This window comes from Netta rufina (genome assembly GCF_964035555.1).
Source record: "Netta rufina genome assembly, chromosome: 7".
Lineage (NCBI taxonomy): Eukaryota > Metazoa > Chordata > Aves > Anseriformes > Anatidae > Netta > Netta rufina.
The window spans coordinates 24440546-24466328 of record NC_140130.1 but is presented as its reverse complement, the minus strand read 5'-3'; the positions used below and the strand labels follow the sequence as shown (position 1 = coordinate 24466328).

Below are 25783 nucleotides of genomic sequence, written 5' to 3'. Positions count from 1 at the left end.
AAATAAAAGGGCTCCTATTTTTAAACACACAGGAGCGTTTCACCTCCCTTCAGACACATTGCTACACACAAAGCTAGAAAAAAAAAAAAAACAAACAGAGGTCCAGCTGCAGGTTAAGAACCCTGCCACGCTACCTGGAGTCACAGTAATGGAGGGAAAAGAACTCCAGGCCTGCACACCCAGCAGAACCCACCTTAACCAGGCAGCAGTTAAGTGACATAATTGAGTTTCCCAGATCCGAGCTGCAGATTTTGCAGCACAGAAACCACAGGCGAGACTCTCCCACATCTCCTGTTCAACAGCTCCGAACCAGAGTAAGATTTCCCCATCACCACACTGAGGCAGAAAGAACTAAACAGAGCAGCTGCTGCTCTGGTCAGCAAAAAGCAGGAGTGTGTTCACCTTTCATCTGTGAAAGAAAAGTGAGGATACCAACAGAATAACCGTCTGAATCCCCTAAATCGAGTTAAGCAGGCAGAAACAGATCAAATGCCATGCTGCCAAAGCTCAGTGTGGGGACCAACCAGTACCTGGAAATCTAAATGGAAAATTAAATGTTACCTAGAAAAAACGTTCACCAATTTAAAAAGTTATCTTCAAGATGAATTCTGCATTTGATAAAAGGCTAATTTAACTTTTCCTCGTTAGCCTAACTGTGGTACCAATGCAGCTATGAACATCTCTTTCAGTCAGATCATCTCTCAGAGACAGAATGGCTCGACAGCTCGTTACTCTGAGCTCCCATGGTTATGATCAGTCCGTGGCACTCACTTTACCTTCAGTTAAGCAGCATGACGGTCTGCAAGTACCTAATTGATTTGGAATTTCACTTACTATTTCCTTTAAAGCACTTTCTTGCACAGAGCATACAGCCTGCATCATTATTTGGCTTGCAGAGAGGAACGGATTCAAACAGGGAAAAAAAAGTTGTGTTGTTTTTTCCTCATAAGCAAAGGTTTATAATGAGAATTAACGCACATCTGTCAGGAGAACACCTCCCACAATTCAGATGGAAAGCCCCCATCCAGTTCTGAAGCAATGAATACAAACACCAGACCAGAGATGTAGACGGGCTCACGTGTTTGCACAGCTGAGCCTGTGGTCCTTGGGGCAGAGGAGAGCCTAGGTAAAAAGGCCCGTAACCCCAACGTGCCACCCAGACAGGTGCATTCAAACACATTTTAAGACCCTGGAACTATTTCTGGGTTCCCAGATCAAAGCATCAATCAGGATAGCTGTAACACGAGCACAGGGCTGAAGTCAGCAGCCGAGCCGATGAATGGAGTGCGAACGCCGTGTTTATCTCAGCACGTGTGTGCGCACTAAGCCGGAAAGATAGGAGTGACCTACACGAGCAGCCCACCCGCTCCTCTCCTCGCTGTCAGGCCAGCTGAAAAAGCACAGGGAGGACTGAGCCAAGTAACGGGCGCATATTCATGTCAGCAGTTCCCACTATAATGTGCAGATGAGTGGAAAAATAAAAAAGAAAAAAAAAAAAAAGCAGCCTTGCTTGGCACAATGCCCACACGCACAGCCTGGTAGTGGGGAAAAGAGGCAGGGGGCACAGACCATCACCCAGCCACAGGTCAGCTTTCTGGGTCAGGGAGCTGGCAGATGCCTAAATTCAGGCTCCTCTGTCCCAAGTGCACCTTTCCAAAGCCTCTGCGAGGGGAAGCAGCGAGGGATCCCCTCAGAGCCCCCTCACCGGGGGTGCTTCCCACCACCCCCAGAGCCCTGCCATCATCCCACCTTTCTTGAACTCCTCCAGCATGGCGTCGAGCTTGGTGTCGTTGAAGACAAAGTGCAGCGGGTGGTTGTAGAACCGGGTGATGGTCTTGAGCGGCGTGCAGTCGTCAGGGTCCACAAAAGCCAGGTCCTTAACGAAGAGCAGGTCCACGATGTTGGAGCGGTCACCCTCGAAAACGGGGATGCGGGTGTAGCCGCTCTCCATGATCTCGGACATGGTGTTGAAGTCGAGCACGGCCTCGGCAGCGATCATGAAGCAGTCCCGCAGCGGAGTCATCACGTCCTCCACCGTCTTGGTGCGCAGCTCCAGGGCTCCTTGGATGATGTTGAGCTCCTCCTTGACCAGATCATTGTACGGATCGGTGACCCGCAGCATCTCCAACAGCTTCTCCCGGTTATAAACGGTGCCGATCTCCTGGCCCAGGACACAGTCCAGCAGCTTGCTGACAGGGTAGGAGGCCGGGAAGGTCATCATCATGAAAAACTTGGTGAGGAAGATGGTGTTGGCGCCCACTGCCAGGCCGTGCCGGGAGCAGATGGCCTGAGGCACGATCTCGCCGAAGATGACGATGCCGATGGTGGAGACCACCACGGCCACCAGCCCGGAGCCGGCGATGTCGTCCAGCAGGATGGTCAGCGTGGTGTTGACCAGGACGTTGCCCAGCAGGAGGGAGCACAGCAGGTAGTTGCCCTGGCGGCGCACAGGCTCGATGCGCTTGGCGTAGTTCTTCTCCTTGTCCGTGCCACAGTTCTGCACGATGCGCAGCTCCATGGGGTCCAGCGCCATGAGGCCCAGGTTGAGGCCGCTGAACATGCCCGAGAGGCAGAGCAGGAGCGAGATGAAGATCACCTGCAGCCAGAAGGGCAGCAGGAACTTCTTCTCCTCCCCGACGATCATCTTGGTGTCCTCTCCATCGTGGTAGATCCAGGTGGTCTCCCCCCAAGGCGGGGGGCCGGCGGGTCCCTCGGCACCCACCAACCCACCGGCGGCCCCGGGCCCTAGGGCGGCAGCGGCGGGGGCCGAGACGGAGGTGCACAGATAATAGGACTTGCTCTTCTCCGTCTTGCGCAGGGGCTTGATCTCGATCTCGATGATGCCCGACGTGCGCCGGTTGAGCACGATGTGCGGCAGGATGATGATGTCCGACGTGCGGATGCCGCAGCGCTGCGGGGCTCCACCGCCTCCTCCTCCTCCTCCTCCAACACCACCACCACCACCTCCTCCTCCGGCCGAGGAGCCCATTCCTCCTCCTCCTCCTCTCCCCACCACCGCCGCCGCTCCCCCGCCGTCTCCAGCCAGCGTCGCCCGGCCTCCCCCCCGCCGCCGCTCGTGCTCGGTGAAGGCGATGCGCGACCAGGTCTCGTTGTTGATGTTCTGCCCGTACACCCGCAGCTTGACCCGCGTCCTCTCGCTCACCCGCAGCGCTCCCCCCTCCATGAAGGAGACGTCGTCCGTGTCCTCCAGCCGCAGCCCGATGATCACCGTCTCCTCCGCCGATGAGGATGATGATGATGATGAGGAAGAGGCGGGTGGAGCGGCAGCGGAGGCGGCGGGCGGGCGGCCCATGCGGCAGCAGCAGCCCAGCAGCAGCAGCAGCAGCAGCAGCGGCGGCGTTCCCCGCGCCCCCCGGCCGCCCCCCGCCATGTTCCCCCCGGGCAGCGCGGCCATCTTTAGTCAGGGCTCGGCGGCGGGGCCGCCGCCGCCCCGCATCGCCCGCGGCCGTGCCCCGCTTGGCACCGGTGGCGGTGCTGGCGGCGGTGCTGGCGGCAGGCGGGGCGCGGCTGCCCGCGGGACCCGACGGGCGGCGACTGCCGGAGCCGGGCCGAGCCGAGCGCCGCCTTGGTGGAGCCGCGCGGCGCTCCCCGCCCCGCTCCGCCCCGCTCCGCCTCGCCCGGGCGGGGCCGCGGCTAACGGCCGCCAACGGCCGGCCGGTAACCGTCGAGGGGGCGGGGCCGCCCGCGCGCCCCTCGGCCAATCGCCGCCCGCCGCCGGCCCCCCCCCCGCGGCGCGTGACTGCGGGGCGGGGCCGGCCCCCGGGTGAGGGCCAATAGGGGAGGGGGTGGGGGGAGAGGGGGCGGGGCTAAGAGGGGGCGCGACCAATGGCGGGGCGGGGATGGGAGAGGGGATGGGGAGGGAGGGGGGGGGGTGGAGGGGGACGGGGACGGCAGCGGGATGGGGACGGGGACGGGGATGGGGAACGGGACTGGGACCGGCTCCGTGTGTCCCCCCCCGGTCCCAGCCCCGGGCCCGGTGAGCGGTGTCGCAGCTCCCCCTGGCGGCCGTGTGGGGCACACACAGTGCGAACGGCCGGCCCCGGGAGCCGGGGGAGTGTGAGGGGAGAAGCAACAACATTTGAAAAAATAAAATAAAATAAAATAAAATAATAAAATAAAATAAAATAAAATAAAATAAAATAAAATAAAATAAAATAAAATAAAATAAAATAAAATAAAATAAAATGTATTTAAAATCAAATAAATTTTATATAAATTTATATAAACTTGCATAAATTGTATAATATTTTATATAAAAATTATATAAAATAATTTATTTTATTTTATTTTAAAATAAAATAACGAAATTGAAATAAAACGAAATGAAATACAATAATAAAAATAAATAAATAAAATGTTAAAATAAAATAAAGTAATAAAATAAAACAAAAATAAAATAAAATAAAGATGAATACAAAATTTTAAAAAGAAAAAATAATTGCAAATAAAAAGAAACAAAATAATAAAGTAAAACACAAACAATGTTGTGTGGTTTTTCTAGTCAAAAAAAGACAAATAAATGAAATAAAAATAAAATACAATATTAAAATAAAGTAATAAATCGATATAAAGTAATAAAGTAAAACCAAGAATAATTTTAAAAGAAACAAAATAATAAAATAAAACACAAACAACATTTTATGTTTTTTCTAGTCAAAAAGTCAAAAATAAATAAAATGAAAGAAAAAAATACAAAATGTAAATAAAATAAAATAAAATAAAAAGAAATAAAAAGAAAAAGAAAAAATAATATTTAAAAAAATAAACAAAATAAAATAATAAAATAGCACACAAACTAGGAGTTACAGTTTTTCCAAGCACACCGCCCTGCGGCCCTAAACCCAACCACTTGCAAGTTCCCGTGCACTGAATTGTGCAGGTTCGTGGTCCCATCTGAACCCAAAAGGTTGGGCTGGCGAGGTGACTTTCCAGGAAACCATATTTATGGGCATTATTTATGGGTTTAATCCCCAAACTGGGGATTAATCACTCCCCTATTTTGCTCCTGGCAGAGATCAGGGCGAGCAGTGTGGGGCGCTTAGGAAATCCCTTCTGTGACTGGGAACTGCTCTTACAGGCCTCGTAAACTTGTAAAAACCCCAAGGATCTCCCTCTCCTTACACACATACAGTCTGATGGGGACAAGATGATGTTCAGCTGGCAGAGAGGGGATTTTGGTCCCTCCTGGACGATCAGGGCACGAGGAGGGATGGAAATGTTCCCTCATTTCTCAGCTCATCCAGGACTGGGACATGGTGCCGCTCAGCAGCCTGGTGTTGGGGCAGGTGGGATGTGGGACACGTGTGGGGTATGGGACCCAGGCAGCCACATTGTGGGATTTCCAAAACTGCCGCATTTCCCTGCAAAACTCTGCAGGTGCAAGGCCTGCACAGCACGCAGGGCTTCCCACTAGATGGAGTCCGGGGGAAAAAAAAAACTCAGCAGTGATGCATGGGGAAAGGGAGAAGAAATCCCATCCCCGGGGACAGGCTGTGGGGCTGCCCTGGGCTGAAGGGATGGTTTCGGAAAAAGCTACGGGGTGGGGTGTGTGTGCAGGGGGTTTTGGGGGGCTCAGAGCAGAGCTGGACTGGTGTATGGGGTACATGTTGCAGGGTGCTGAGAAATCCCATATGAGGGGACCCACAGCTCCCATCCCACAGCTCCCATCCCTGTCCATGTGTCCCACAGGGAGCGAGGGGACCCCTAGGGTGCTCCCCATCCCCACCGTGCTCATACCGAGACCTAAAAGCACAGCACCTCGCAGTCTCCAACCCCACAGGGTTTCATCTCGGCCTTTTATTTCTATTTTTTCCTCTGGTGATAACCCCACACCACGTGGGCCGCAGCCCCCTGCCCCACTGGCACCCGGCAGTATGGGGACATCGCTCAGCAGCAGCCCCGGGGCCCGCAGGTGCCAGCAGGACCGCAAGCAGGAGCCGGGGCCGCCAGCTTCTCCAGCAGCAGGAAGGGGTCGCAGATCTTCTCCTGTAGGGCAGAGGAGAAGCCGATTTAGGATCAGGCCACAGGGAAACACGAGGCCCCCCGTGGAAGCAGCGTTTCCCCACCACTTGCTCCCTGCCACCATGGGGATCAGCCTGGTGGCTTTTCCCTGCCCTAAGAGGGTGCTGAGAGCTTCTGGGGGGGGTTTCACTCTGCTTTTTTTATCTGAAAAATGCCTTCTGCTTGGACAGGGACCCAAAAGCCCAGCGCAAGGCTGTGCTCCAGGGACGCGCAGCTGCAGGGCTTTATCTCCCCGGCCTACTGATGACCCCTGCTGGCCCATGTGGAAGGATGGCCGTGAGGATGAGGAGGGAGGCTTCCAGCAGATAGATAAAAGTGCTTCGGGCGGTGGGGTCAGGGCCCAAAGCTCACAGCAGCAGTGAGGAGCAGCTGGGGTGGTCACTGCACCCCAAGGCAGGGAGGAGCTGTCCCCATGCAGACCTCAGGGCTGCCCAGCCACCAGCCCCAGCACCCCCGGTGGGCACGTACAGGGGCAAAGGGACCTAGCAAGGGACAGCAGCGTCCCCAGCCCCAAATCCAGCACGGGGCTGCTGCTACCAACCTTCACCCTCCTGCCACAGCAGCCCTGGGGTGCAGCGGGATCGGCCCCGGCGGCTCGGATGAGGAATTCGTCCGCAAACCTGGAGCTGCGCAGCACCGCCGCCGTCTCGGCATCCACATCCACCGCCTCTCCTTCCTGGGGACACGGTGACAGTCACGGGGCTGGGACACATGGACCAGGGGCCCCCAGCCACCCAGTCAGATATGTGGGGACTGAAAGCAGGGCTCAGCCTGGCCCAAAGCCTGGAGGAACACCCACAGGGAGCAAGCAGCGGGCTCCAAACCACCTGGTGAAGCCACCAGGGATGTCCTGCTCCCGTCTCCACAATGCACAGCTCTGGCTCCCTCTCCCTGCCCTATTTGCAGCTCTTCTGGCTTATATGGCCCCCATCCACCACCTCATCCCCTAAACCACACTGCATCAGTGCTGCCCCATCCCCAGCCCTTCAGGCCGGGTCTGCTCACCATCCCCAGAAGCCCAAAACGCACCTCCCCGTACCTTGAAGGTGAAGTTGGCATCAAACACCAGCTCTCGCTCGTGCCCCACGATCCCACCGTTGTAGATGACCTGGCCCGGCCCGGCACGGCTGCTCCCCGGCACCTTGAAGAGCCGAAACGTGGCGGAGACGAAGCGGCAGTCCCCTAAAAAGGGAGAGCCCAGCGGGCCAGGTGCTGAGCACAGGGTCCCAGCACCTCTCCCCGTGGCCAAACGGAGCCACTGCTCCCCGTCAGGACCCTCACCGACAACACCCTCCAGCTCCTTGTCCCCGATGGTGATGGGGCTGGCGGTGACCAGGCGCGGGGGGCTGAAGCCCACCTCCTCGGCGATGCTGTAGAGATCTCCCCAAAACAGGGCTCCTGCCAGGCACTCCCCTGGCACGACAGCACGCACACGGGTGACACAAGGCAACAAGGTGCTCCCCGTCCCGTGTCACCCTATATCCAGGAGCCCTACGCACCCCACAGCACCCTGTGCTTCCTCACGGCCTCGCTCAGGCGCTGGCTGGCGTAGACGTCGCTGAAGTACATCTCTCCACCAGGCTGGAAGGCAGCGAGGAGTGAGCGGGATGCAGTGGGGCAAAACGGGCTGGGAAATGGAGCAACAGCCCCCAAAGTGGCCCCAGCCCCGCTCCGCTCCCCACCTTCAGCACGCGATAGGCCTCCCGCAGCACGGCCCTCTTGTCGGGGGCGAGGTTGATCACACAGTTGGAGCTGGAAAGGAGAAGACCAAGGCTCGTTTGCACCTTCTCCTACGCTCAGCACCGCCGGCTGCTGCACAGCCTGTCACTTAGTGCAGGGTTCAACCACAAAAAGGGCAGTCCCCATATTCCCAGGTCCCAGCCCAGATCCTTCTTGGGTTTTTCCCTTTCCTCACACGTGGCTGAAGCAAGAAATCTGGTGGGATGTGGGTGCAGTCCCCTGCAGGGTACCTACATGACAATATCGTAGCTCTCATCAGCCAGCCCGGCATCACCCAGCTTCTCCATGTAGCCCTGGAGGAAGTCCACATTCGGCTTTCGGTAGCCAAACTTCTCCATGTGATACGCGATGTGCTTCCTCGCCACCTCCACCTGGGAGGAGGAAGGGAACGAACATGGGGGGGACACGGAGAGGGGACAAAGCAAGCCCAGGGGTTGTCCCCACACCCTACCTGGCCCTGGGTCATGTCGATGCCGGTGACGTGGCCCCGCTCCCCAACCAGCTGGCTCAGCAGGTAGCAGTCCCTGCCGCTGCCGCTGCCCAGGTCCAGGACCCGGCACGCCACCAGGCACTCGGGGACGACCAAACCGCAGCCGTAGTACCTGGGGGGTGAGTTACCACGCTGGCTCCTGCCCCCCGGGGGCTGCAGCCCACAGGGAGGTGGCAGCAGGAGGAACTCACCCGGAGCTCACCTGGCCACCACCTCCTCGTGGACGCGCTCCAGAGCATCTCTGATGGCCTTGGGGACCGGCCTGGCCGAGGTGACGCAAGCGTTGGTTTTCAGGTCCTCCGACTTCTGCAGCTCTTTGCCGTAGTAATCCTGAGGTGGGAAGGACACGGGGCACCCTACTGCAGCAAGCTGGGCCACGGTGACTCCGTGGGGTCACAAAACACGGGATCACGCCCGTGCTCAGCTTATACGTGCCCCCAGTGCCCTCTGGCACCGCACCCAGCTAAAAATCAGGCTAGATACCCACCCTGCTTGGCTTCCCCTGCTCGTATACACACACCTTTGCACAGGAGGGGATTTAATTGCTGTTTGCAATATTTTTTCAGGCCACGGATGCTGTTTCCCTGACTGACGGGGGTGCATGCAGAGAAACACAGGCTCACTCTGCTCCCTCCTCATCCCCACAGGGAAACGAGCAAAGCGCCTGCTCCGAAACCCCGCTGGCAGCAGCCAAATGCCCTTTTACCCTCACTTTGGTCCCCAAATGAGCTTTGTCCCCTGACTGGCAGGTGTCCTGGCACTGCCTGGGCTCGGCGCTCCCTCCCCGGCCGCCCCGCTCGCCCCCCTCACCTGCACCTCGCGGTGGATCTGGTCCTGGGGGATCTGTTCACGGGGGGTCTCTTTGTGGGGGATCTGCTCCCCACACGGCGCGGCCACTGCAGCAACGGGGGCACAAGGTTGGTGCCGACACTATGACCACGGGCACCACGCCAGGCCCTTCCCCAAGGCCCTCACCCCCCTCCCCAAAATACAGGAACACTTTTAGTCCCTTTAGCAACCCCCGAGGAGACCCCAACCCAAACCCTAGTGCGAAAAGCACCCCGTGCCAACATCCCCCCCACCAAAACACCCTGCCCCTGCCTGCCCTGGAGGGACTACCCCCAAGGACGTCCCTGTAGGGTGAATCCCAACCCTCTGCGGGGTCCCATGGGGTCCCCCCACAGGGCCCTGGCACCCTAGAGCCGGAGCCCCGGGGTGCCTGGGTGCCTTACTGCCTCCGGCTGCGGCTCGGCCACGCTCCGCCCCGGCGCCCTGCGCCGCCCCAGGCCTGGCTTCCGCCCTACACCAGCTCCTGCCAGGCCTGAGATTTGGGTAAAAAACCCGGGTACACGGCCACGCTCGCTACCAGAACCCACGGGGTCACCTCACACCCACAGCCTCAGCCTTTGGGTACCCCCACCCTGCTGCGTCCCGTCCCCCACCCCACCTCCTGCTCGCCCCAAATGCACGGAGACCCCCGTGGGATGCCCCAGCCCCTGCAGAGGGTGGGAGCTCGCAGGGGAAAAAGCTGCCTGCTTCTGGGAAAAGCTTTTCTCCCCAAACACAGCTGTGAGGCCACGGATTAGGAACCCCCAGGGCACAAACGGACCCCATGTGCCCCATCCTTTAGGCATCACCTCACGGCAGCCCCTGCAGCACAGCCCCTGCTGAGCTGGGCACCTCCACGGGGCTGCAGGGGTGCTGCCACCAGCTGAGGCCGAGCAGGGAATGGCCCCGGAGGGGTGGTGAGGGTAAAAAAAAACAGACAAAGAGGTTGTGCCACATGGAACCGCACCCCAGCAGCACCTTACAGCAGGCTGATCCCCACTCCCAACCCGCCTTGTGCTATCAGCTGATGAAATGCACACAAATAAGTGTTTCCAGTGTGCTCCAAGTGCTCTGGGTAAGTGACTGATGGAAAAACAAGACACAATATTTATAGCCCGGACCCCATCTCACTGCCCAGGAAGCAAACGGGAGCCCAGTCACCGAGTCGTCGCCAAAGAGCTGTGCAGAGCTGAATCACGGGGTCCTGATTTTCTTTTGCATCTCCCTGCCTGCTTCCCAGCTGTGTCTCTGGACACCTTCCCAACCAGATACAGCTACACAGCACTTCCAAGGCTGCTTCATCAAAAGCTGGAGCAGCAACCCAGCACAGGAATGTGGTTGAAGGCCGAAGGCAGTACAGATGGGTTGGCAAAGGGATGGCGTTCCAAGCTCTGGCTTAGTGGAAAATAAGATAACCTCAGAGCGGGATGCTCGCCAAGGCATGTCCAGCTGGAGCAGGGACAGAGGTGTCTGCCCAGAATCACGCTTTCCAAAATTCAGGTCTTGGACGGGCACCTCAGCCCACTCTGAAGCACCTCACCCACCCAGCCACTTACAGCTCCCACTGATTAACACGCCCTAAATAAATTGCAGCGACCATCTGTGCTAATAAGGACCCGTGTCAAACTTCAGGCACCTGTATTTAAAACCCACATCTCCAGTTTGTACGTTTATTGGGAGGGGAGGAGCTGTTTTGTATGAAAACTCGGGCTGTGTGATTGCTGGTTGTTGGCAGGCACCAGCAGCACTATTCCATCACCTTACAGGAGACGGATGCTGAGCAGAGCTTAGACGGGAAATAAAATCATCCCGCTCCGGCTGTCAGAAACATTGGAGAGCCGAACATCGCACGTGAAACACGGGAAGTAAGCGAACACAGGGATTGTTGGGGGAAGGAAACTTTCTGCTAAGATCGTTTCAGTCACATGTGGGGAAGCAGGAGAGCGTTTTGGAGACAGAGACGTGGATGGGACCGCGTGAGAGGGGCCCACACGTTCAAGAATGTGTGCTCTGCACATATCCCAGCGGGCTTCCAGCACCGTCCAGACACAGGTCTGAGCCCTGGAGGGGACAGGATGCCTGGCTGCCCTCAGTGCCAGTCGAGAAGTCCTCGTGCCTTCAGCTTCTCTTCATTTCAGCAAGTGACTCAGCTGGTCCCGCAGGTTCGATGACTGCTCGACACTGGGGACAAAACAAGAAGAGGCTGACAGTGAGATCTGATCCCCAGGGAGCACCCAAGGGACGGGAAGAGAAATCCCGGGGTTCCCCACCCCACCTCCCCGTGCCCACAAGGCAAACCGCACTTTGTGTACTCCTGCACGTTAAGGAAAGAACCAGAAGTTTTCAATAAAATCATCCCTTCACCCAAGTTCTCATCTCCCCACAGTACTGACCTTCAGAGCAGTGAAACGCTATCTTGCTGGGCCAGCATGTTTCAAAAGCAGCTGCAAAAACCTTCCAGCTGCATTTGCTCCCCCACACACACACCCCATTACTCTTTCCTTTCCCCATCAACCTCTACGTGCTGTTTCCCATGCCCTCTTGGTATTCCCTCTGCTAGGTACTCACTTCTTCTGAATTGCTTCCTGCCTAGATGAGAAAAGGAGAGGAAAGAGCATTAGAAAAGCACAAATTTCAGCAACACCACTCGATGGTGATGAAAAGGGGCTCAAACGAGGGCTCAGGAGCCCAAAACCCTCACGTGTGTCAGGATTAATCCCAGAGCACAAAGCAGAGGCTTTAACTTCTCCCCATTAGTCCTAGATGCATTGCACGTTCTTACTGGAGACCCAGTGGGTGGCAAAAACCTTACAAAGGGACGCGGCTGAAGGGCAGCGCTCAGCACCCCGCAGAGCAGGCGGTGCCCCCTACTTACTGGTACTGCAGGTGCGTGGTTATTATGGCCATTTTCCTCAGGCTCTGTGGAAAACAAGACCAAGAACGAACATTTGGCTCAGCAGCGGCTTTGCTCCCCCCACCACGCGCAGATCTCTCATTTCAGGGCCCCCGTCCCCAAAACCCTTCTCCCCTATTTCCCAGCAGTTCTGCAGTGCCAGGCACAGCTTACGTCCTCCGAGTGCAGGATGGCGTCCTCCTGCAGCACCATGTTCCTCGCAGCCTGCCCCAGGAGCTACAAGACAAGGACAGCGCTGCCAGACCCAACCCCAAACCCAACCCCAAACCCAACCCCAAACCCCCCCCAAGGGCCAGGAGCTGACTTCGGGACTACAACTCCCAGCATGCCCCGCGCCCCGCACACACCTATCAGCACGCCCCCCGCCACCGCCTACAACTCCCATCATGCCCCGCGCCCCTGCAGCTCCCGCGGTCCCTCCGCCCTTCCCCGGGGGCCCCGCGGCCGCGCTGCATGCTGGGACTTGTAGTCCACCGGCCCGCCCGCCGCTCACCTCGGCGCTGCGGGAGCCCTTCAGCACCTGCTTGGTGAGGGCGATGACGTCAGTGCCGCAGCTCGTCACCTTCTCGGTCAGCAGCCCCTTCACCGAGTGCCCGAACCGCGCCTGCGCCTCCGCCGCGCCGCCCGCCGCCATCTTGCCCGCCGCACGCCCCGCCTGCGCTGCGCCGCTACGGGCAGCGCTGAGGGACAAGAGAGGCGGGAAGGCGAAGGGCGGGGGGGTGCCCAGTGCTGCCTGGGGCTGCCTAGTGCTGCCCAGTACAAACCAGTTCTAACCAGTCCTACACCATATTGCCCAGTGCTGCCCAGTATTGCTCAGTGCTGCCCAGTACTAACCAGTTCAAACCAGTCCTGCACCATATTACCCAGTGCTCCCCAGTACTAACCAGTACTAGCTAGTTCTGCACCACATTGCACAGTGCTGCCCAGTATTGCCCAGTACTAGCCAGTACTCACCAGTCCTGCATCATATTGCCCAGTTCTGCCCAGTACTAACCAGTTCTAACCAGTCCTACACCATATTGCCCAGTGCTGCCCAGTACTGCCCAGTGCTACCCAGTACTAACCAGTTCAAGCCAGTCCTGCACCATATTTCATATTACCCAGTACTGCCCAGTATTAACCAGTTTAAACCACCCCTGCACCATATTACCCAGTAGTGCCCAGTATTAACCAGTTCAAACCAGTCTTGCACCGTATTTCATATTACCCAGTACTCCCCAGTACTAACCAGTTCAAAACACCCCTGAACCATATTACCCAGTGCTCCCCAGTACTAACCAGTACTAGCCAGTTCTGCACCACATTGCACAGTGCTGCCCAGTATTGCCCAGTACTAGCCCGTACTCACCAGTCCTGCATCATATTGCCCAGTACTAACCAGTCCTGCACCGTATTGCCCAATATTGCCCAGGACTGTCCAGTGCTGCCCAGTGCTGCCCAGGCATCCCAGTGCTGCCCAGTACTAACCAGTTCAAACCACTCCTGCACCATACTGCCCAATTCTTCCCAGTGCTGCCCAGTGCCCCAGCCCCTCTCAGACACCAGGAGGGTCTCACTGCACGCCAGCAGCCCCCAGCCCACCCCAGTCCCTGCACCCAGAGGAGCCCCCAGGGCCTCCCCCCGTACTCCCAGCCCCTCCGCCCTGTCCCCAGCTGCGGAGCTGGCCCGCTGCCCGTCACGGCCGGCCGCCATCCCCCCGATAAGCAGCCGAGCCCGTCCCAGGGTCAAGGGGACGCTGCCGGGCGGGTATAAAGGAGAGGGGGCTGCACAGCCTCACAGCCACCCCACCATGCTGCCGCTGGCCGCCCTGCTGCTGTGCCTGGCCCTGCTGTGTGCCTGGGGGCTGGCACGACGCCGGGGTCCCATGGGGACGGGGACAGGGATGGGGACGGGGACGGGGCGGCTGCGGAGCCTGCCAGCCCTGCCGCTGGTGGGGAGCCTGCTGCAGCTGGCCGGGCACCCCCAGCTCCACCTGCGGCTCTGGAGCCTGCAGGGTCGCTACGGCAGCCTCTACGGGCTCTGGATGGGCTCCCACTACGTGGTGGTGGTCAACAGCTACCAGCACGCCCGCGAGGTGCTGCTGAAGAAGGGGAAGGCTTTCGCCGGACGGCCCCGCACCGTGAGTCCGAGGGGATGGGTTTGGGGGACACCCCCCTGCTGCAGGGCGAGGATGCTGCGGGACTTCCTGCCTGACCCTATAGCCATGTACCCCGTAGGTGACCACGGACCTGCTGTCCCGGGGGGGCAAGGACATCGCCTTCGCCAGCTACAGCCCCCTCTGGAAGTTCCAGCGCAAGCTGGTGCACGCCGCCCTCTCCATGTTCGGGGAGGGCTCGGTCGCCCTCGAGAAGATCAGTGAGTGTCCCCTGCCACCCCGCTATCATATATGTGTGTGTTTTCTGTCCTTATTGCCTCTCTGCTCCATCCCTGCTGCCCAAACCCCTGCTGGAGGTGCCTCCTGCCACCCCCTTGGCCACCCCCGGGGCTCACCGTCCCCTCTCCTGCCTCTCCTTCCCCCCCCCAAAAAAAAAAAAGTCTGCCAGGAGGCTGCATCCCTGTGTGAGACGCTCAGCGCCGCGCAGGACGCAGCCCTGGACATGGCCCCGGAGCTCACGCGGGCTGTCACCAACGTGGTCTGCTCCCTCTGCTTCAACTCCTCCTACCGCCGCGGGGACCCCGAGTTCGAGGCCATGCTGGAGTACAGCCAGGGCATCGTGGACACCGTGGCCAAGGAGAGCTTGGTGGACATCTTCCCCTGGCTGCAGGTGAGTGGGGACACAGGAGCTGCGTGGTCTCCTCCTGAGGGAAGAGAGGAAGGAGCTGGAGGTTGAGCTGGAGCTCTGTGCTGTAATGGGGCTTTTCTCCCCCAGATCTTCCCCAACAAGGACTTGGCCCTGCTGAAGAAATGCCTCAAGGTCAGGGATGAGCTGCTCCAGCAGAAGTTCACTGAACACAAGGTGCCGAAGGGGCTGGGACAGGGGGCTGCGGGGTGGTGCTGGAGCTGAGCTGGGGGGGCTCAGCTGTGTCCCCTGGCAGGAAGCCTTCTGTGGGGACACCGTGAGGGACCTCATGGATGCCCTCCTGCAAGTGAGGCTCAGCGCCGAGAACAACAGCCCGCCGGCACCGGGGCTGGAGCTGACGGACGACCACCTCCTCATGACGGTGGGGGACATCTTCGGGGCTGGCGTGGAGACCACCACGACCGTGCTCAAGTGGACCGTGCTCTACCTGCTCCACTACCCTGAGGTAAGGTCCCTGCCCTGCGGGTCTCCCTCCTGCACCAGGGGCATCGCAGGGGGCTTTGGGGAAGGATAATACCAAGAGAGATGTCAGGCTCTTGGAGCAAGGGCTATCAAGCTGTGAGGAGCACTTTGCTTCTGCCCCCATCACCTGCTGGTGGTGCTGGGTGCTCACGCCCAGCCCTCGCTCCCCTCCCAGGTCCAGAGGAAGATCCAGGAGGAGATGGACCAGAAAATCGGCCTGGCCCGTCACCCCCATCTCAGCGACCGCCCGCTGCTGCCCTACCTGGAGGCCACCATCAGCGAAGTGCTGCGCATCCGGCCCGTGTCCCCCCTGCTCATCCCTCACGTGTCCCTCACCGACACCAGGTGAGACCACCGGGGTCTGGGTGGTGGCGGCGGGCAGGAGTGGCCCCCTCATGCCGTGTTTTCCCCGCAGCATCGGGGAGTACGCCATCCCCAAGGGCGCCAGGGTCATCATCAACCTCTGGTCCGTGCACCACGACGAGAAGGAGTGGGACAAGCCCGAGGAGTTCAACCCCGGTGGGTTTTGTGCCCTGTGGTGTGGGGACACAGAAGGAAAGGGGCCAGGAGGTCGGGTCCTGCTTCTCCCCAGATGGGGAGCTCGCACCCGCCTTGCCCTGCTCCTGGTGGGAGGGACACGTAGGGGCTGAATTTGGGCAGGTGTCAGGCAGAAAGGGACCGATCCCTTTAGAGGATCCCATTATTCCCCTTGCAGGACGCTTCCTGGACGAGCAGGGCCAGCACATCCACTCGCCCTCACCCAGCTACCTGCCCTTTGGGGCCGGGATCCGCGTGTGCCTGGGTGAAGTCCTGGCCAAGATGGAGCTGTTCCTCTTCCTGGCCTGGGTGCTGCAGAGGTTCACGCTCGAGTGCCCCCCGGACCAGCCCCTGCCCTCGCTGGAGGGCAAGTTCGGCGTCGTGCTGCAGGTGCAGAAGTTTCGGGTGAAGGCCAGGCTGCGGGAGGCCTGGAGGGTGGCCTCGTGACGGGGACACCCGTGTGATGGTGGGGTGGGATGGGGTGGGGTGGGTGGACGCCACAGAGCCTCCACCCTGCCTGTCTCGTGGATGCCAGGCTGCCTGAATAAAGCTGTTCCCAACCCAGCACGGCTCCGGCTGCTTTTTGGGCAGGTGACAGAGGGCACAAGCACGTGGGAAGGTGCCTGAGATGTGTGGTAGCCCTAAAACCTCCTGCATGTGCTGGGCTGAGATGCCACAGCCCCTCCGCATGGCTGCTGGGGGAAGAAGGTCTCCCCAACTCCATCCCTGAGCTGGAACCTGCTTCATGCAGGGAAAAGAAGGAAACAGCTTAAATATTCCTGCTGCTTTAGCTCCTGCCTGGCTCCCTCTGTGCACACATACAAGAGTGTGTGCCCATGTCTGCACACCCGTGTACTCACCACCGTGTGCAAGCACACGAAAGCACAGGGATGTGTTTAATGCCCCCCACACACGTTTTTATGTCCATACACACACGTATGTGCACGCACAGCTCCTCCCAGCTGGGACGTCAGCTGCCATAAAACGCCCCGCCAGGGAGGGCAGTGTGCAATTAGGTTTCTGCTCCTGGCTTGCCTGACCCTTTTTAATATTTAACCAGGCGGCAACACGGCTGCGCGACCCCTCCCCAGCCCTGCACACCTCCACGCTCCCTCCCTGCCCGTTTCCCCCCGCGATTTAACTCTGAATCACGGGGCTGGTATTCACAGCCGGACAGCTGCACGGGGCCGCTGTGTTTGAACACGCGGGTCCAAGCCCCCAGACCTCACCAGGCAGCTTCAGTTCAGCTGGTGGCAGCCGAATTCTCCTGCCATGAGAAATGGGGGTCCCTGAAACCCAAAACGTGCCGATCCTTGGTGCCTCGGTGCCCAGGACGAGCCCTCCGGTTTCATTCAGATTGGGATCCAGTGACCCCAAACCGGGGCCTGGCTGTGGGAGGGCCGGGGGTGACCTCGGCAGCAGCCGCTGCTTTCCCTGCCAAAATAACCCTGCTGATGTAACCACCCGGGTCGCGTTGCGTCTCTGCCCTCCGTCTGGGGCTGCTTGGGACATTTGCATGGGGGAAAAACAGGCTGGGAGTGCGCTCTGCATCCATGGGGCTCAGGAGGCAGCTACGTGGGGCTACCGGGAAGCAGTGTGTCCCATCTCCTCCCGCTCCTTACAGCCTGCGAGGGAGGAATCGATGTCAGGAAGGCGCCTTTCCCACAGCTTGCCCTGAGCACCATGAGGAGGTGGCTGTCCCTGGCCAAAAACAAACCAGGAAATGAAAACAAACCGAGAACCAACCCCACAGCCCCCCCGGCACGCAGCGCACGGCGCTTGCACCACGGCCCAGGCGAGCCCCGGTGCAGGGCACGATTCCCATCTGATAACAGAGCCGGGCTGTGAGGGAGGTGGGAAACAGCTCTGAGGAAGAAAAGGGAACGGTCATGGCCTTCTCGGGATGTCCCGGACGGGACGTGAGGAGGAGCAGGAGGAGGAGGATGGGATCCTTCAGAGGCCGGGAGGCAGGAAGCTCCGCGGGCCAGGCGCCGGCCTCTGACGCACATCCCGGGGTGCCGGGGAGGAGGCAGAGCCCGGCGCAGGCCGTGGCTGGCGTCACTGGCAGGCGCTCGGCAGAGGCCATACGTGCTCCTTCTGCCTCCGAGGAGCTCATCCCGGCCTCCTGCCCTGTGGCCATGGGCAAGGCAGAGGCTCGGCTGCACCGCGGCTTTCCCAGCCCCATTCTGGGCAGGTGAGCCTGCCCTCCTCTTCTGGTCGTAGGGTTACACAAACACAGGCATTTCCCACCTCTGTCTAGGAAGAAATAATGTTTATGAACAGAAGGAAAAACACAAAGCCTCATACTCATTGAGGGAACCTCAGATTTTTGCTTTTTTCCACCTGTCCTGTCCCCATGCCACCTGCCTGACACCTGGGTCTGAAAACCTGAAGCACTGAGAGCACCACACTCACAGTCCTGCACATGCCAGCTTCCTGCCACAAGAACAAGAGGGGTGTAGGAAAAAAATAAATAAAATAGACATGGCCTGTGGGCTGTTTGCTTCTTTCTGGTGTTTAAAAGCCTGAAGAAAATGGAGGAGTCCCAGAACGGGCACACCACTGCTTGTTCCTGATTAGAAACACCCACTGGCACTCACCTCGGTGTCCAGAGGACTGCGGCTTCTCCTGCCCTTAGTGAGAAGGCAGGAAAACAAACAGAGATTTTTGTCTTCTGGTAACAGGAACATTGGCAGAAGTTCTCCCACCGGCTCAGGGCCATTCCCAGGATTTATAGCAGGAAAATCCCACACTGTAAGGACTGATGTGTGTTTTTTTTTTCCAGCTTCCTCCATGATGCGAGGAACAAACCTCAGTGCCAGTATGTGGAGAATTTCTAGGGGTGGCAGCGAGGATCTTTAATTCTCTTCTCTAAAGTGTGAGCAGAGCTGCAAGCAGCCAGTCCCTACCTGACTTTATGGTGAGCCAGCCCACCCCAGGGGTACGCTCCAGCTCTGTTATCCTCACAGGAGGCATCCAGAAACAAAGTTCCCTGAATCCAGACCAAAGTCTTTAATTCTTAAGACCACCCTAATACATGTACACCTACTGAAGTGCTGTTTTGATGGAAGAGAAAAGCTGCAAGGGACAGAGGAGCAAATTTATCCTACAAGTTGCCCTTTTTTTTTTTTAAGTCAGAAGTTTGTTCTTTTGTTTTGTTTTGTTTTTTGTTTTGTTGTTTGTTTGTTTTTTTTTTTAAGTTAGAAGTGTGAGTTTTATCTTCAAGCATGTAAAACACTGAAATAAGCACCACTTATCTTGCTCCATCATCTGTATTCAGGACAGTGCTACGTACCTCCAGTTAAAAAAAGCATCTACCACCTAAAGAGATCTTTTTCTTAACTCAAAAAATGATACACATACACGCAGGCAAGTTATCAGAAAAGACATTATATTTTGGTTTCCACCTCATTTGAAACTGATTTTGGTTTTCAATCAATCAAATCTGAGTATGACTGAGTTCAGTTTTCAATTTTTTTTTTCCCCATAACAGTAATGATCTGGACGACCATAATTATAAAAGGGACGGGGAGAAAACCCAAGAACAAGATACACAGTCTGAATTGTGCTCTCTTCCACACGAGCACTCCAGGGAATGTTAGTTTCAGCTCTTACTTTTTTTTTTTCCCTTCGGGTTGTTACTAACAAAATCTCTACCGTTTATTAAAGCAAAGCTACAGTAAATTTTCTTGCAGTCTTACAGCAGGTTTTCATATTACCAGTAGGACTCGCATGCATGGATTGCAGTCACACACACACGCTCACAGACATTATACAGTAGCCAGTTGCCACCATAAAAAGAAAAAAAAAAAAAAAAGAAAAAGAAAACAGACATTCATTTCCTGTAAGTGGTCAACATCAGAATCGCACCAAACTTTTGGATTTAAAAAAAAAAAAAAAAAATACTGCACAGGTCTTCCACATCTACATGGTAAAGTCATCCCTTCGCAATGGACGGAGCTCTCGTCTCCATTTGTTCAACATGCATCGCTGAAGCTTGAAGGCACGCTGGCCAAAGAGAGCCCTGTTCTTTTTTTTTTTTTTTTTTTTTTTTTGTCATCTTAACTCAAGTGTGCTGCTCTCGGGGTGCAAAATAAGGAAAAAATAAAGCCAAGCCCTTTTGCAGCACACCAGGAAAAGGTCATTCGGAGACCACAGTACTTGGCAGGCAGCCCAGCTGCCCTGATTCTACTTCTAACTGTGCTCTTGGAGGCATTGAACAAATACACTTGTCTTTGAAAATGACATATAAAGGCAAATTTCTGCAAACCCTTTCTTTTCAGACTGCTTGTGGTAGACTAACACTCCTGGAAGAAACTGGTCCTTCAGTTACCAGCTTCAAGTGGGAAATTTCCTACCTGCTGTCTTAAACACTGAAGCACCAGAGATTATAGGGCTGATGTGTCGAGGCGTTCATCAGCTTTGGGAAAGTTTAACACACACACACACAAAAAAAAAAAAAAAAAAAGTTAAAATGAAAAGAAATCCACAATGCCTCAAGAGCACTATATCAAACCAGAACTCTTGGGCTACTGACTGCCGGCACTGTCAGAAGCTGCTGGCTTCTGGGAAGACACCTGGAGGTTGAAGCCTTATGGTGATTTCGTATCCTCCCAGGGTGAGATTTGCTGAGCTTTACTGATTGCGAGACAAAGCAGTGTTCTGGAAAAACTAAAACCAACAAACGCATAATAACCATCACCAAAATCACCATTGGGAAAGTTCAATTTGTTAGAAGGTCTCATTGAGAAACGTCACCCCCTGCCTCACAGAGCAGGATGGACATGATTAACAAAACCCAGAGCAACCCGTCCCCCACAAGCTGGGCCTTCGGGACTAGTCCCCGAATTACACCGGAGGGGAGGAAAACTAAAAAAAAAAACGGTTGTATATCACCTTTTCCTCCTCTTAAAGTTTTAATCTGCTTATTTCACTTTTATTTCTTTGTGTTGTTGTTTGTTGTTTTTTTTTTTTACCCCCGATTCTCCCTTCCACTCTGCCACCTTAGCTGGGGGAGTTATTGGTACGAGAGTTTGGAGAGTCCTGCTCATTTATTGTGTTCAAGAGTACACACACCGGCTGCCGGGGCAGGTGGTGGTGGCTGTGTTCGCGGTGCTGCTCTTCCGCGGCATTAAAAAGCCCTTCCTCCTCGTCCCCGTGCGGGCGGCCGCTGCAGCTGTCGCAGAAGTCCAGGGGCCCATCCAGAGCATCGTCGATGAGCCCGTCGAACTCCTTGAGGTCGTCGTCGTGGTGGCCCCGGTTGCATACGCAGACCTCGATGCCCGAGTCGCCCGTGAAGCGGCGCTGCCTGCCCGGTGTCTTGTCCTTCGCGTCGGGGATGGCGCTGCTCTGCTCTAAGCTCTCAGAGCTGTAGCCTTTTAGCAGTTCCTCCTTGCACTCCGTATCCTTTTCGGGACTGGCCCTCTCCACTAGCTCAGCTCCCGTGCTGGTGCCACCACCGGGCTCCACGCTCTGCATTTTGGCAACTGCTCGCTCGACCAGCGCGGCGGTGGAAGGCTCGGGGTCCCCGAGGCCGGGGGACCCGGTGTTGTCAGTACTGCTGTTATTGCCGCCGGGTGCTGCCGAGCTGCTCTGTGCTGGCTGCAGGGTTCTTGGCGTGTCTGGGATTGTGCTACTGCTGCCTGCTGGGACGCACTGCTGGTGTAAGGCACTGTATGGCGGTGGCGGGGTTGGCGGTCGGTTCACCACTTCCTCGTAGGGAGGTAGTAAATAATTTGGCAGAAACCCTGAAAGCGGGAGGCAAGGAGAAGTTATTTCGCGAGCAGCTTATCTTGGGAAACTCGTTATTAACGCAGGTCGGCGGGTTGTTTGTCATCTACCAGCACCTCGCCACCAAACAGCTCAACGGGCTTCACAAGCGGTGCCAAAAATTAAACCAAAAGAGATGTTCTGTGCTTTACAGAAGAAACACTTGCAGCACAGGAGGGCACAGTTGCAGGAGGAGATGGACACAGCTGGGAACAGCATCCAGACCTTATGGCTCTCAGGTCTACCAGGCAAACCTAACCGTACCCCAAATGGCCCCATAAACCACACTGAAGCGTGGCCTGTGTTGGCTGGAGGGAACAGCACAGGAGATAACCTGCCAGCCCTCTCCAACACTGGCTTCTCAGCTGAGTTTCCACTCTCAAGAGCAAAGATTTCACCTCACAGAGCTTTTTGTGAATATGAAGAGACACAAACTGTTACAAGAAACTCAGCATCAGGGCTCATGGTTGTTGTTTCAGTGGTGGATTCAGTTTTTCTGGTCTGGTCAGAATAAACTGGCAGTACCAGCAAGAGAAGTGAGTTCGTTGTACTTACAGACCCTCAGATCTAAGAAAGATTTTATTTATTTCATAACAGGCAACAAAACAGCCTATATAGACAGAACGGACTTAAACAATGGAAACCTTCAGAGATAGCACTGTAGTTTTCCACGCGTAATTGTGTATCCCTGGGGCTGGGGAGGAAAGAGCTGCTGGGGCAAGAGTTGAATGAGAAAAGCAGGTCTGCACATGCAATTCGACAACCTGTATAGGAAACTCAGCTGTGGCACCTCCAGTCAAAGGCTGAGGCTCCCCACTCCAGCATAGCACAGCAGGGCACTACGGTCACGAATCGATGGTGCTTTCCCATCCCCTCCATCCTCCACAAGCCCCGGTGAGGCAGCAGAGCTGTCCCCCACCTCCCGCTGAGCCCAAGCACTGCTCCCCACGGCCTCTAGGATAAGCGACGCGAGGTACGTACGTAAATAGAAGGGCAGGGCTGAGTAGTTGTGGGCTTCCCGGTAAGCGATCAGGTTGATCTCATGTTGCCGCTGCTGGGCCTGCAGCCGGTGCTTGGTGCGTCGGTGGTGGCAAACACAACAGCAGCTGAGAATGATGATGATGGTCCACACCAGCCAAAACCCTGCAGGGGGAGGAGAGCGAGACGTTAGCCAGGGCGCAAGAGCCACGTCCAACCCTGAAAAACCTATAAACATTATGTGGAAGATCCCTAGGGAGTGTAGATCTGAACCCCGCGCCGCTCTACAGGCAGAAATACACGGATTGGGAGGTTCTGCACGTGCCCACCTGCATAAGGGACTGCTGCTCTGGGAGCCTTCGCTGATTTGGGTGATTTTGTGCATGTTTTGGTACAACATGGGGCACGCTTGCTAGTCACAGCTCTGGAGGAGAACAAAATAATGGAGCTCTGGCTCCCCCGCCCCCAAAACCCATCCATCCCACCCCTTGGAAATCACTTCTTTTGGCAAGAAACATAAACAGGTCTGTGAATAGCATTGAATTTGACTCCCACAGCCACTTCGGTTTGAAAATAATAATCAAGACACAAAAGACACTCTGCAGATTGACCACAGAAGAAGAGAAAAACCCCAAGCACTACGTTGGGCTTTTGTTTGCGCTGCCCTTTAATTTCTAGCCCAAACCCTTCATTGTTATGTTTAACAAAAACACGCTCTTTTTACATAGACGTCTCAAAATATTTTTAAAACTTATTTTTGCATTCAATGCCTTAAATTACCCGGAATTAAATTAATCCAGCCCCCCCACACCGAATCCTCAAGGAACCCAACTTCTGCTCTGTTTGTGGCCGCGGCGGGTTTCTGTGCGCTGCCACAGGACACGCAGTGCTCTTTAAAAGGGAATTTAACATGAGCGCTGCCTGAATTTTCTCCAGTCCTGCTACAATGCCAAGTAACTCTCCCCCCCCCATGCTCTTTAAAGCTCCCTTCCCGCTTGCATGCATTAGAAATACGGCTCAGAGAGATAGCAAAGAGCTGCACCGCTTACACCAGGTTAGGGTTTTGCCTCCCGCAACTGCAGCCCGCAGCCCTCTCCGGCTCAGAGGCATCTGTAACCTTTATCATTTTTGAGCTTGATTTTCGCAGCTAAAAATACCGGGTGAGTTCCTCCTTTATAAACACGAGGCCTGGCAAGCGCTCCTCAGCAGAGATCACAACACAATTTTTCTCTCGGTGAGACTTCTGCCGTTCTTTATTAATCCCAAACACACAAAATCAGTGCAAAAAAAAAACAAAACCAAAAAAAAAAAAAAAAACAAAAAAACACGTTTTCAAGGGGGTCATTCTGCCCTGTGGGGTATCAACCTGCTTTTTTTCTCCCTAATAAAAACCTCTGGCCTGGCTTCCCACCACCGTGTTTTCAGCATCCCCTTCGGAGTCAGAAGTGTTTTCTCTGCTCAGAGCTGGGTGGGGAAAGGTGAACAGTTTAGGAATCCCAGGAATGAGAGGAACATTGCTCCGTCTCAGGACAAAGTGCAATCAAGCCGTATCGCTGCTCTCGGAGCTGTGTGCAGGTGAGCTGGATGTGCTGCACCGTGCCTTGCAGCGTTTTGAGCAGGGACTCGCACCTCCCTGTGTCGTAACCCGAATTTCTCCCTGCATTTTGGCACAGCAAATCGAAATCTCCCTCTCGCCTTGCACAACCTGTTTCTCTAACGAGCTAGGCTCTACCTTGTACCCAAATTTATCAAAACTCGCTATCAAATAAAGGCCTTGCATGCTCCTTTTTATTTGTCTACTGCCCTCCAGGCACCCTCTTGTTCCTAAAAAAGCCTTTTTACACGAGTTACAGGGATCCTTCAAAGCCAGGCGTTTGCAGTCACCGTCTCGCAGTTTGAAAACTCCAATACATTTTATTTTTTGGGGGAGGGAAGAAGGTTTCCTTGGCCCGTGCTTGCCGAGGAAGCAAGAACAACTCCTCAAAACCAGGTCACTCGCACAGCACGCCACCGTGCGCCGAGGCAGGCCTGCAGCTCATCTTCCAGTGCTCCCTATTTTCAGAGAGCGATCCGTGATCCTCCGCTCAACAACAATGGAAAATTACGCCCGGCTATCCAGGGATTTTAGCTAGTTATGAAAACAGATGCTTTTTAACACGTTTTTTCATGTCCTTTCCCAAGGACTCTGGAGGCCGTGGTAGCAGGCAGCACTTAGTTAGTTAAGATGTCCTGGAGAAGCGCCACTGTTAAGCAATCTCAGCTGTAGCCGCCGAATTTTTCTGCAGGGAATAACTGCTCCCACCCAAGCCTGCATCCAGTGGATTAAAAAACTATTTCTTTAGAAATCTCCTCGACCCAGTCCAAAGAAATCCCGAAGTGCTTTGCAGACAAACTGACGGACAAGCTCAGGGTAGGGGTCAAAGCAAGCTCAGCCATCGCCGAGAAGACAGGCAGCGGCTCTGTAAACAACAGGCAGGAACAGCACACAGCACTTTGGGCTAATAAATTAATGCTGGATCCTACTGAAACCACAGGTGGCATTTTTTAAGTAAACAGCCCATAATTTACTGGGTTGCAGTCTGGTCAGGGGGCCAGGAGCAACACCTCCGTGCTGGTGCCAAGGGTCTCCGGGCGTGCTCGCGACCACAAACAGACGGGACCTGGTGTTTTTCATGTGAATTTCCAGAAAAAGAACCCACTAATACCACGCTAGTGCCTGGTTTCATTAACCACGGACGCTTCCTGGAGCTTCTAGGAATTGCTCAACTCCTGACTCAGCACTAGCCCCGGGCTTTGCCTGGGGGATCGCAGGGGATGGGCGCTGCGTGCCCACCACTGCCGCTTGCTCCACCTGGCTCCTGGCTTCTTCTCCAAGGGCTTTGTCCCCACCTTGCCACGCAGCAGCACTGGGAAGCTGCTCACCTGCTCAGGTCTGGTTGTAGGTCTGGTTGCAAGCCCAGCGTGGTGCCGGGAGCCCGCAGAAGGCCCCATACTGTGCCCTCGCCAGGAGGCCGGGCACAGCTGCAGAACCCAAAACCTGCAGAAGCCCAGCAAATAGACAGTCCAGTCATTTATTTGAACTCCAGCTGCACGTAAAGGCCCAGTGTAAATATTATGTCTGAAAGTATGGAGAGAACAGTGAAGATGTCCAGGGCCGAGCTGTGCATTCGCACACCTGGTGCTGCTCGCCTTCCAAGTGAGCAGCAGGGAGGGAAGCGGAGC

General features: G+C 55.9%; 5 protein-coding genes across 9 annotated transcripts in view; 1 reads left to right on the top strand and 4 right to left on the bottom strand.

Moving 5' to 3' along the window:
• The window catches only part of CNNM2 (cyclin and CBS domain divalent metal cation transport mediator 2), a gene marked incomplete at its 5' end in the record, with an annotated part of 110565 nt that extends 107150 nt beyond the window's left edge, over nucleotides 1-3415 (bottom strand). Inside the window, 1 exon segment of the mRNA XM_084289696.1 lies at nucleotides 1750-3415. Within this exon segment, the coding sequence (XP_084145822.1) occupies nucleotides 1750-3415 (1666 nt within the window).
• Nucleotides 3416-5787: 2372 nt separating this feature from the next.
• Nucleotides 5788-9529, bottom strand: AS3MT (arsenite methyltransferase). Its single transcript, XM_084289727.1, has 11 exons — nucleotides 9505-9529; nucleotides 9083-9168; nucleotides 8475-8602; nucleotides 8234-8384; nucleotides 8017-8153; nucleotides 7725-7794; nucleotides 7542-7623; nucleotides 7324-7455; nucleotides 7082-7224; nucleotides 6584-6718; nucleotides 5788-6006 (listed from the first exon to the last, which is right to left on the bottom strand). Coding segments are annotated over exons 1-11 (1164 nt in total). The 5' UTR covers nucleotides 9506-9529; the 3' UTR covers nucleotides 5788-5907.
• Nucleotides 9530-10756: 1227 nt separating this feature from the next.
• BORCS7 (BLOC-1 related complex subunit 7) lies at nucleotides 10757-12650 on the bottom strand. 2 transcript variants are annotated; one of them, XM_084290638.1, is made up of 5 exons: nucleotides 12508-12650; nucleotides 12168-12230; nucleotides 11976-12019; nucleotides 11669-11689; nucleotides 10757-11281 (listed from the first exon to the last, which is right to left on the bottom strand). In XM_084290638.1, exons 1-5 carry the CDS (start codon nucleotides 12646-12648, stop codon nucleotides 11230-11232), a joined length of 321 nt encoding a protein of 106 aa, XP_084146764.1. In that variant the 5' UTR covers nucleotides 12649-12650; the 3' UTR covers nucleotides 10757-11229. The 2 variants fall into 2 exon arrangements, with proteins under 2 accessions (XP_084146764.1, XP_084146765.1); XM_084290639.1 differs by lacking the exon at nucleotides 12168-12230.
• Nucleotides 12651-13803: 1153 nt separating this feature from the next.
• On the top strand, nucleotides 13804-16261 carry CYP17A1 (cytochrome P450 family 17 subfamily A member 1; the record flags this gene model as incomplete). Its single annotated transcript, XM_084290499.1, has 8 exons — nucleotides 13804-14133; nucleotides 14231-14369; nucleotides 14550-14779; nucleotides 14885-14971; nucleotides 15051-15260; nucleotides 15453-15622; nucleotides 15693-15796; nucleotides 15993-16261. 8 exons carry the CDS (start codon nucleotides 13804-13806, stop codon nucleotides 16259-16261), a joined length of 1539 nt encoding a protein of 512 aa, XP_084146625.1.
• A 2923-nt stretch (nucleotides 16262-19184) lies between these two features.
• Nucleotides 19185-25783, bottom strand: part of WBP1L (WW domain binding protein 1 like) — a 54850-nt gene continuing 48251 nt past the window's right edge. For all 4 annotated transcript variants that reach the window (XM_084290098.1, XM_084290101.1, XM_084290100.1 and 1 more), the window contains 2 exons: nucleotides 22565-22726; nucleotides 19185-21561 (listed from right to left, as the gene is read on the bottom strand). In XM_084290098.1, coding sequence (XP_084146224.1) covers nucleotides 20819-21561; nucleotides 22565-22726 — 905 coding nt within the window. In that variant the 3' untranslated portion in view covers nucleotides 19185-20818. The remainder of the gene's footprint in view (nucleotides 21562-22564; nucleotides 22727-25783) is intronic.